The 11,825-nt window shown below is 38.8% G+C and overlaps 1 protein-coding gene across 1 annotated transcript; it reads right to left on the reverse strand.

Moving 5' to 3' along the window:
- Positions 1-203: 203 nt before the first annotated feature.
- Positions 204-1,850, reverse strand: LOC107466035 (alcohol dehydrogenase-like 6). Its single transcript, XM_021132064.2, has 8 exons — positions 1,829-1,850; positions 1,547-1,627; positions 1,362-1,447; positions 1,180-1,255; positions 1,022-1,083; positions 770-865; positions 508-669; positions 204-320 (listed from the first exon to the last, which is right to left on the reverse strand). The coding sequence occupies exons 1-8, from the start codon at positions 1,848-1,850 to the stop codon at positions 204-206; spliced, it is 702 nt and encodes a 233-aa protein (XP_020987723.2).
- Between the last annotated feature and the right edge of the window lie 9,975 nt (positions 1,851-11,825).

Here is an 11,825-nt window from a genome sequence, read left to right on the forward strand (position 1 = left end):
CGCTAGATAAAGTTTCTATATTCCTTGGAGGAAAGGGTATTTTAGAAATTATCTTTTTAAAGAATTGTAATTCAATTTTTCTAAAAAAATTAAGGAGAATAACTCTTATAATAGTAGAATAGCTCTTATATTAGTTCCTTCTACAATGATTGGATTTTGGACCATTTTCCTTGAAAGAAAATACTAATAGAAATCCACAGGAATTATCTTGGCATGTGAATAACACAATGCAGACACTTTCCTTCCTTTATGAGATCAAAAGCATTGTTAATGTCATCAAATGGCAAATTGTGTTTTATGTAGTCATCAATTTGAATTTCCTACATATTAAACATCATATTAGTACATATTTCTTGCTGAAATATCAAATTAAAAGTAGGTTGGAGTTTGGAACTTAAAAGTTATGAGAGAGTGAGGCCTTGAAGTGAAGACTTGCATGTTCCACATGAAAATAAATATAGACAAAGCAATGATCAAACAAAATTATCACGGTACTCTTGCTATTACCTTGTTCACATACTTCTCTACTAATAAAGAAAGATCAGATTTAGGTTTCCATCCTCTAAATAGAGATCCCTTGAGTGTTCTTCCCATTAAGAATAGTCCATAGTGAGCTGACATCTCAGGCTTCACCTTTGGCACACCAAGTGTTACTGTCAAACCCCATCCCTAGGAGAAAAAAGGGGGAAAAATGCAGAATGAAATTCAAGTCTATTAAATAAAAGCCTTTAAATTTCACAAGGAGTGTTTTGGCTACAATGAGTATTACATCACAACAGGACTGCAATACAGTGGTTATCATGTTAGTGTCGCCTACACATTCGAAAGAAAAATCTGCTCCGCCATCAGTAATGCGCTTAATAACCTGAAAATTTTTAACATATAAACGATTGTTACAAATAAACTTGTTTCACAGACATGTAAGTCTTAACCTAGCAGCAGCTATTTGATATGATATATGACCATATATATATTATCTGAAAGGTTAAATTGGATATTTTCTGATGAGATAAACAATAACCTGAGCAATAGGTTCTTGGTAGGAACTCGGGTCAACAACTTCTGTAAATCCAAAAGCTTTTGCTACAGAAACAACAAACACAATAACAAATAATGAACCAAGGATTGTGCTAGGTGAAAAAACAATATTCAGATCGATTTTAGGACTGATTTTGGCACCTTTTTCACACTTCTGTGGATTCTTATCCATGCCAATTATTCGAGATGCTCCCCTTAGTTTTTCACCTTGTGCAACCTAATTAAAGGAGAATTCATAAATTATCTTGTAGTTTGGAAATGATAATTAGTAATCAATTGAGAACTGAAAAGTTAAGACAGATAGAGTTGTTCTGTGCACTTACAGAAAGGCCAACAGTTTCGAGACCAAATATCACCATAGTTGATCCTTTTGTCACATTAGCAACATTCCATGCTGCGCCTAGACCTTCTATAAGTGACATAATCAATCAGAAACCAAGAATTTATCAATGGAATTAAGAGTTATGAATTTATGATACTCTACTATGAGAGATTGCATTATTGGGACTCTTTCCTTGGCCATAACTGAACTCATTCGCCAAATCATCAACATCATCCATATCTTCATGTCCATCCACTCGAGGACTCCCTGAAATCCAAAGATGATTCTTTTAGTTCAATTCAAAGTTAAGACAAAGGATCATCAAAGTCCAAAACAGAAAAAAAGAAAACACATATGCACAAAGTAAACTACCTTTGTGCCTTTTGTATCTAGTCTTGCACTGGAGGCAACACTAGTATATCCTTTCGCTCGTATTCATAACAAGGATGACAAAATGGAAATGCACACTCATTGCAAGCAACAAAGACATCGCCGATGTCTATTAATCCAACAGTTTCACCACAAATTTGACAGATTGATCCATTCAAATTCTTCAGGGGTTTAGGCTACAAAATAAAAGGCACTTCACAAGTTGAATTACATCAGTAGAATTTAAACTAGATTAGCTTCATCAAACTCTTATAAACTGATAAATAAAACTAGTCATCTACCATCCAAAGGAAATGCTCAAGCAGGGCTAGTTCAAATCTTAGAATGGAAATTAGTTTGACTTCATTACAATATTTGTGATGTATAATAAGAAAAAAATTTAAGTTCAATTCATTAACAATTAGCATTAATATCACTATATAAGTACATAGATCTATAAGAAAAATATTCAATCTCATTCACATTCACATCAATCGCAAAACTCCATGAAAAGAAACATATCAATAGCATCACATTCACATCAATCGCATTATGTGACTTTTCTAAAGTCAAAACCAATCCAAAACTCCTGATTCCCAGAATTCTTTGGGACAAAGTGAAGCTGGAGATACCAATGAAGCAAATGAAGACTCTCATAATAAGGACCACAGGCTTAGAGCTCAGAAGAAAAGGAATGAGAGAAAGAAGAAAGCTTCAGGTCCAACAAGGCAATTGATATAAACAGGTTTATCATTTTCTCCAATGTGAAATTTAATATTATCTTCATGGACTCATTTTAACTTTATGACCCAGTAGAATTCGGATTGTTTTATGTTGTATTTAAGGCTTTTTAATTCATCTCTTCATTTTCATTTAGTTATAGAATGAAGCATTGGTCACTGCTCCATTTGAATCCCAAGCTCTGAGTCCTTGAAACTTAATCGAATTAATGTGTAGATAAGCTTAATTTGTTTGTATCTATATTAACAAGTTTTGGCTGCCATCTTGTCCACATGATTGAAAGCTTTATGCATTCCATGTCGGTTTAGAAAGCAAGTTTCATTTGTTCATTTTTTTACCATAAGAGTGCACCATGTGACTTGGTAGTATTCAACTAGAAGTCTAGAAGATATATCTAATCAGATGGTCTACCAACCCAATTATTTTTCTGTCATCAAAAGCTAATTAAGGATTTGTTTCTAATGAAATTAGATGTGCATTAAGACACTATGCAGTATCTGCAAAATGAAACTATTGTGGTCTAAATTAAGTTTTCTATTAAAAAGATTACATTCACAGTTTCAGAAACATATGTAGATAAAATAAGAATTCAACAATTTGTCAAAATTAACAACTAATATCAAATCACATAAATCAAACCAAATTACCCTAATTACAAAAATTACACCAATGTTATAATAATTCAAATCGCAAAAATCATAGGGAGGGAATTACCGGAAGGGAGAGGCTGACAACAGTGACGAAGAATGAGGAAGATGGCAAAGAAGACGACGACGAAGACGGAACCAAGAGGAAGGCAACACTCTCTGGAACCAGGATGAAGGCGACGCTCTCTAGGACACGCAAGATGGCGATGCTCTATGATGCGACGATGACCTCGATTGCAAGACAGGAGAGGAGAGAGGGAGAGATCTTGCGTGCGACGCGCAGTGAGACAGATGAGAGAGATCGAGCAGAGAGAGACAGAGAGAGAGGATAGGAAGAGGAGAGAAGAAGATGAAGAATATTGAAAACCTTCAGAGGCGTGAAGTGGAGGGTTTCTGAACCCAGATGAAGGTCAATTTTGGTTTTTTTTTTCTTTAATATGTTTAACCCAGATGAAGAACAATTTTGGTTTTTTATTTTTTTAATATGTTTAACCCAGACGAAGAACAATTTTGATTTTTTGTTTTTTAATATGTTTTTGTTTTGTTGTTTCAATTATTTGAAATTATAAAATTAGGATTAATTGAATTTTAAAATTTGATTAATTTAAAAGGATATTTTTGTCTAATCAAATAAAGGAAAGATGTTTAAGACTTTTTATAAAATTAAATAAAAATATATTTTTATTTTAATTTAATTAAAGGGGTGTATTAATAAAAGTGGTGATATAATATATATTTAAAAAGAAAAAATTAAATGCTAATGTGGAAAATAAATTCCACATAGCTTGTTATTACTTGTCCGTATTTTAAATATATCGATATGTATGAATTTATCATCGTACCGTAACAAACACCTTATATTTATGTTCTAGCCTTTTAGTTGGGCCAAAAATAGTGGCCAACCCAAGAACATCTCCATTAGGATACCTCTGTCCGTATAGAAAAGCATAGACGTTTATTTTTCATTAAGATTATCCCTTCACTTAATGAGAGATTCAGGTTCCTACTGAAGTTTTTTTCCAAACTTTTTCATCCTTATTTCTTGGACATTTATTGACTTGATTGATGGACTATTTGTTAGTGTGACTCTAACCACCAGTTCTCAGGTCTTCAATTATTAGATTCAAATATCTACTCTCTTAATCAACCATAAGGATTAACCAACTTAAAGTTTAGGTTAGCACTTCTCCATTAGGATATAACCTAAAACAATTTAGTATCAAAATAAAGTAAGCAACTTTAATTTCAATTAAATTTACAATGGATCTTTTAAATGACTAAATGAGGTTTATTGCTTTATTCATCCATATACAGGGATGGCAAAAGGACAATTTTGCATTGTCCAACTTCATCCCACTTTACCCTACCTTACTCAAACTTCGCCTAACTCTTATATGCCAAGGGGAGTACTGAAAATTTGTTTCCTAATCTGACAGATGTGTTACCTGCCCTCCCATATTACTTGATACTATTTTGGTTTATATTAATAAATTTATTATGTAACATATGATTGAAAAACAAAATGTGTGTCTGACCTAAAAATCTAATTTATAATTGTTCCGAGGGTTACCTGAAACTGTAGGTCAATTTCGGTCGAGATCTTCTGTGCTGGTTGGAGATGACGTGTCTAGCGTGTAGGTAGTGGCCGGAGCCGCCGCGTTCGACTTGTTGGACTGCCGATGTTGCTGATCCTTTGTCACCGGAGGGTGGTGGTACCTGCAAGGGACTCCGATGCTTAAGTTAGCAAGGGTATTTAACAGGTTTTTGTAGAATCAGAGTATGAATTATACCTGGGTGATCCAGCGTTTTTATAGAGGTGTGGAGTGACCTTTTTAGATAAGATAAGTTAGTTATCTTATCATATCTTATCTTATCTTTGGGTGAGGTCAGCTTATCTTCAAGGGAACCACCCTTATCTCTATAGGCTTCGGCTACCTTTGGATTTGGGTCGTGTTCCTCTATTCGGGCCCTTTATTTGGGATTTCTTGGTAATTTGGCCGAACTCTTTGAGAAGAGGTCAGATAGTCTGACCTGAAGAGGTCGGTTGCTTTGTCGCTAAAGATCCCGGGTTGGATAGCTCGACCCAGGATATGAACAGTGCCCCTGCTCGAGCTCGGTCTTTCTTTTTGAGGTCAAGTCTTGGTTTCAGAAACCTCGATCCTTCTCTGGTGAAGCCAAACTTGAGCATCTTGTCGACTTCATCTTTGTAGCATTCTCTTTTTTGAATATGGAACGTTTTCTTTTGCTTCTTCTTAAAAGCGTGCGTTTTTGCATTTGGCGCTCTTAGCCTTGGGAATATGCGAGGGTTTAGTACCCTCATAATTGGTTTTTAATTGCCCGTTTCTCTTAGCATCTCTTATTTTGAATTTCACGCTTAAAAAAATAGTTTATCTTCTCCGTAACTTTCCTTTTCTTTCTCTCTTTCTGTTTTCTGAAGTTTTGCAGTTTTCGTATTTCTTCCCTGTGCCGTATTTTTGGCGATCATTAGTGCTTTTCTTTGCTGTGAAAGGGTGACTCTGGATTCCATCTTCCATTTCAACCACTGTGAGGCTTTTTGTTCGAGAGGTGATTCTGCTTTTAGCTTTCTCCAGAATTTTTCTCCCTTTATCCAAGTTGGTTCTTTCTTACTTTCTTCATCACTTGCATTATGCCTATTTTTAGTTTAGAAAGTTTGAACCTTTTTGTATTGCCATGCATCTGCTTATTTATTGTTGTGGGGGTATTTTTTGCTTTTGAAATGAACCTTCTGTATCTTAGGGTTTGTGCCGTTTATTTCTTCTTTTGCGATCTGCATGAACCCACTTGCTTTCTCAAAAGTTTGTTCCTTTGATGTCTTTCGCTATGTTGGTAGTTTTCTTTGTTGATAAAACTCATCAAAAGATAACTTTTATTTTTCTAAAAAAGGTTGTGTCTTTGACGACTTCTTCTTGAACTGTTTTGTTAATTGGTTGCTTCGTTTGTTGACTAATCTGGGACTGTGGGTCTGGAGGGTAGTTATTTTGATGATTTTACCTGTGTCTCGTGGTCTTCTATTCAGAGTGTTATTTTAGTTGAAAGGGGTCCTTATCGATGTGTGAGCTTGTAGGTTTTTCCTGAGTCCTTGTTCTGTGATTGCCTCCAAAGGATGCCCCAGGATCTTTAGTGTGGGTCCTGGGGTTTCCTTTTGTTGCTTGTACTGCACTAGATTATGTTAGCCGAGTTGTTTTTCATTCGTCCGAGATGTTTTTTTAGTAATCCGATCTTCTTTTCTTATTGTAGGACTAGTTGGCCTCATGTCTTCTCACAAAAATATTGAGACATCTTCCTAAGTCCCTGAAAGCATGGCTGATTGGGTGGATTCTATGGTTCTTCTGTGTGTTTCATTAGTTGACTCTGAGTTTTGTCAACAACTTAGGCAATTTCATATGATTTGGGTTAATGGTAGTGATGAGAAGAACTATGAGCTCGTGTCTCTAAATTCTGAGGAAAGGGTCTATTTTTCTACTCGAATTGCTGGAGAGCGCCCCCTTTTTCTATGCATACGACTTCTTCTTTAGTCAAATAAATATTACTCTTCCTTTTACCCCTTTTGAGACCAACCTATTATGGTCCTGTAATGTAGCTCCATCCCAACTTCACCCCAATTCCTGGGGTTTTATGAAAATCTTTCAGTTGCTGTGTCATGAGCTTGGTATCCCTGCTTCACAATCGCTCTTCTTTTATCTCTTTGTTTTGACAAAGCCTGGGGTGGTTAAGAAGAAAGCCGCTTGGGTTTCTTTCCGAGCTTCCCAGGGAAAAAAGGTTTTCTCCATGTTTGATGAATCTTTTCGTGACTTCAAAAATTACCTTTTTAGGGTCCGAGCTGTTGAAGGAGCTCGGCCTTTTTTCTGTATGAGAATGATGAGCCCACCTTTCCTTGGAATGGCAAAAGAATGTAATGGTATCTAAATATTCGTGGGAGATGTTAGATGAGGCTGAGTAAGCTTTTGTGACTGTGCTGGAAGAAAACTGGGGGCAGCCTCCCCATCTCGACAGAAAGAAATTCTTAGCAAACCCCTCTCTCCTTTGAGGTGAGCTGGGTAGTGGTCAATTCTTCTTTTGGTTTTGCTTATTTTGTCGAGTGTATCTTTTATAAGATCTATTCGTAACTTGGTTTTCCATTGTGATGTTTGTTTGCAGAGATGATAAAAAATAACGAATCCATGAAGGCCTTTAAAAGGGCAAGGAAGGCTACTGCAGCTCAAAACATCTCGGCCAAGGCGGCTAGGGAGGGGTCGTCCCAGGTTCAGTCGAAGCCGGCCGTACCGAGCTCACCGGGGGCGAGGAGGGTAATCCCTACTCCCCGGGTTCATTTGGTTGATCCTCCGCCAGCTTCTGTTGCTACTTCTGGCGCTCCTCCAAACAAAAAACAAAAGACGACTGAGCCTTTTAACCTTGATGCCCCCGAATTTGATGCGGTTGAGTTTGTTGATCAGCAAATTGGCCCTTATGGTACCATGCTCACTGACGATGTCTCTCTTCTTCGCCATTTGGACTTCGTTACTCGGAGCAGCATTAAGATGGCACATATGGGAGCTGCCATGTACCGAACTTCCCAAGATCTTCCCCTTCATGCTACCAAGGCCTTTATGGAGGAGGCTAAGCGGGAGTTTGACAGAATGAAGGGTTTGAAGGAGGAGCTCCAAGTGAAAGTGACCAAGCTGGAGAAGGAGTTGGAGGGTGAAAAAGGCTAGTTCTGTTGCCTTGGCGGCTTCTGTGCAGTTGGCTGAAGACACGGCATTGAGGCACAAGGATAGCTAAGTCACGACCTACATGGAAGTGATGCGTCTCAGGGGGAGTTGGAGTCGGACCGGGCTGATTATGTCGAACTCCAGGGTCACCTTGTGGGCAGCGATGCTGCTTATGAGAACCTGAAGGAGCAGGTTTGGGTTCTTGCCCCCGAGGTCGACCTTACTCTCTTTAGCCTGGACAATGTTGTGAAGGACAGCAAGATTATCCCTGATGACCCTGAAGATGATGTTGAACCTCCTTCTGTGCTTGCTACCAAAGCCTTTGTGGTGCCAGCTTCTTCAGTTCCTTCAGCTGAAGTTGGTCATTTTGGGTTGGAACCTGATTGTCAAATCTTAAACCGGGATGATGGGACAGTGGATGATGTGCCTCTTCAGACTCGCCCTCCTTCGCCCCGTGTTGATGCTGCCGAGAAGCCTTTGGATCCTTAATGAATTTTCTGGATGTTTGTGTGGATAGCCCGGCTTGTGGGCTTTTTGAACTCTTTATTTTGTAAATGGTGGTACTGACTTTGCTACATTCCTAGTTGCTTGTTTAGTAACTTTGTTTTAAAAAACAAAGTAATTTCCAAGCTCTCGGGGCTAGTTTTGGTAGCCTTTTGAGTTTGTTATTATTTATAACTTGTGTTTTTCGTAACATATCTGTCTGCACTCGTCTTGGTACCTTTCTAGGTTTTGGGAGTGTTGGAACTTTCGTTGTCTGACCTCTTTGGATTGGCTTGATTCCTTTGAGCCTTTGCCTGATGTTATTTTCAGTACTTTGTTTTGTTCGGACCTTGTTCAGGTCGCTAAGGTTTTCGAGAGGCCGATTTCGTCATGTTGGTTTTGTCCAAGTTGTTGTTAGTAACCCTCTTTTTTGGACCTTTGTTTTAGGTCTCTTTTCAGGGATTACTTTGTAACCTTGTGTTTTGGGCCGATTTCATCATGTAGGGCCCTTCTAAGTTATTTTTGTAATCCTCTTTCTTGGACCTTGTTCAGGTCTCTTTCAGGGGTTACTTTTATAACTTGTGTTTTGGGCCGACTTTATCATGTCGGGCCCTTCTAAGTTATCTTTGTAATCCTCTTTCTTAGACCTTGTTCAGGTCTCTTTCAGGGATTATTTTTATAACTTTTATGTTTTGGGCCGATTTCATCATGTCGAGCCCTTCTAAGTTATTTTTGTAATCCTCTTTCTTGGACCTTGTTCAGGTCTCTTTCAGGGATTATTTTTATAACTTTTATGTTTTGGGCCGACTTCATCATGTCAAGCTCTTCTAAGTTATTTTTGTAATCCTCTTTCTTGAACCTTGTTCAGGTCTCTTTCAGGGATTATTTTTATAACTTTTATGTTTTGGGCCGACTTCATCATGTCGAGCCCTTCTAAGTTATTTTTGTAATCCTCTTTCTTGGACCTTGTTCAGGTCTCTTTCACAGATTATTTTTATAACTTTTATGTTTTGGGCCGACTTCATCATGTCGAGTCCTTCTAAGTTATAGTAATCCTCTTTTATGGGGCTGGCCAGACCTCTTTCCAGGGATTTACTTATAAATTTGTTTTTGCGACTGGTCTGACTTTTTTACGTTGGCAAGTCTTTAAGTTATTTTTTAGCAATCCATTTTATTAAGACCTCGTCAGGTCCTTTCTATGGATCGCTTTCGATAACTTCATGCATTATTCTGTTTTCATCTTTGCCAATTCTGTAGAAATTGGGTTTAATCCTCGTTTGGTTGACCTTTTGGTTTTCATCTCTGTTGGTCTTTATCGTGATCATGTAGTGAATTTGATTTTCACTTTCTGCCGATCTGTAGCTTTATAATCGGACGATGAATGTTTCAGATTAATCTGGCTTGAGGATTTATGGGAGATCTAAACAGATTTTATTCAAAAGAAAATGCAAATATATACATGCGGGAGTTTTATCCTCTAAGTCGGGTGATTTGTAGGTCTTGGCTTGGTGCCTCATTAAAAAACCTTTTCAGGAAAGAGAGTGCGCCTTATCCTAAGATCCTTTATCATCTCTAACTATAGTACCTTCTTAAGTTGCATGCGTGCCATGACCTAGGAAGCTCTCGCCCATCGAGTTCGGACAGTCTGTAGTAGCCCTTTCTAAGTACTTCTATGACTCGGTAGGGTCCTTTTCAGTTTGCTGCTAGCTTTTCTTCTCCAGGTCAGGTTGTTCCGATATCATTTCGGATTAAAATGAGGTCGTTCTCAGAAAAAACTTGTTGTACTACCTTTTGATTGTATCTCGAAGCCATTTGACGTTTTAATGCTTCTTCCCTAATCCGAGCTCTTTCTTGGACTTCCGAAAGTAGGTCGAGTTCTTCTCTTTGAAGTTGGGAGTTGGCTTCTTCACTATAGTGGATCACTCTAGGAGACCCTTCTTCAATCTCTATTGGGATCGTTGCCTCCATTCCGTACGCTAATCGGAAGGGTGATTCCTTTGTGGTGGAATGTGGCGTTGTTCGATATGCCCATAGGACTTGTGGGAGCTCCTCAGCCCAGGCTCCCTTTGTGTCCTATAATCTCCGTTTCATCCCAGCAAATATGACTTTGTTGGCAACTTCGGCTTGTCCATTGGCTTGGGGATGTTCTACGGAAGTGAATTATTGTTTTATGTTCAAGTCGGCCACTAACTTTCTGAAGCCTGCAACTGTAATTGTGGTATTTTTTGATTTTTTTCTCATGTCGATCTTCCTTCTTTTTGGACTCTTTATCCTTATCCCGGGAGGGATAGGTGAATCCGGATTTTGAGGTCTCTCCTAGTCAAGAGTTTTCCTCCATGTTGATGTACTTCTCTGCTCATTCTTGCACTTTGTTCAGAGATGTGGCGTGTTTTTTCGATATAGATTGGCTAAAAGGTCCCTCTCACAAGCCACTGATAAGGCCCATAATGGCAGCTTCTGTTGGTAGGCTTTATATGTCCAGGCATGTTTTGTTGAATCTTTCCATGTAGTTGCGAAGACTTTCCCAATCTCCTTGCTTGATTCCTAATAGGCTTGGGGCGTGCTTAGCCTTATCTTTTTAGATGGAGAATCTCGCCAGAAATTTCTTGGCTAAGTCGTCGAAGCTTGAGATGGACCTAAAAGGTAGATTGTCGAACCATCTAATTGCTGTCTTTGTTAAAGTAGTTGGAAAGGCTTTGCAGCGAACTGCATCTGAGGCATCGGTGAGGTACATTCTACATCTGAAATTGCTGAGATGATGGCCGAGATCTGTAGTGCCATCGTACAAAGTCATATCCGAGAGTTTAAAGTCTTTTGGGATTTTGGTCTTCATGATCTCCTTGGTAAATGGAACTTGGTCCTTGCGGGAGCTATCCTCATGAGGGGATCAATTAGCTTTGGCCTTAAGATCGGCTTCGAGTTTTAGGAGTTTGTCCTCCAATTCACGGTGTCGTCTTATTTCCCTTTGTAGGTCTTTCTCAGCCTCTCGTTGACGTAGGGCTTCTTCTTCAAGTTGTTTTAAACGGTCTTGAAGCGCCTCCATGGCTCCCGCATTTGGAGAATTCTTTTCGTTGTTAGGTTGAGGAGTATCCTTTGGTGTAGTGTCCGCATTTTTGTGCGGCGTTCTATCCTCTAGATCTAAATCGTGGTCATTGTCATGGTCGTCTGCCATGGTGATGGGATGACTTCCAGGTTCCCCGGCAACGGCGCCAATGTTTCGAGGGTTACCTGAACCTGTAGGTCAATCTCGGTCGAGATCTTCTGTGCTGGTCTGAGATGACGTGTCCGGCATGTAGGTGGTGGCCGGAGCTGGCGCGTCCGTCTTGTTGGACTGCCGATGTTGCTGATCCTTTGTCACCGGAGGGTGGTGGTACCTGCAAGGGACTCCGATGCTTAAGTTAGCAAGGATATTTAACAGCTTTTTATAGAATCAGAGTATGAGTTATACGTGGGTGCTCCAGTGTATTTATAGAGGTGTGGAGTGACCTTTGTAGATAAGATAAGTTAGTTATCTTA

Source organism: Arachis duranensis, chromosome 9, assembly GCF_000817695.3.
Source record: "Arachis duranensis cultivar V14167 chromosome 9, aradu.V14167.gnm2.J7QH, whole genome shotgun sequence".
Lineage (NCBI taxonomy): Eukaryota > Viridiplantae > Streptophyta > Magnoliopsida > Fabales > Fabaceae > Arachis > Arachis duranensis.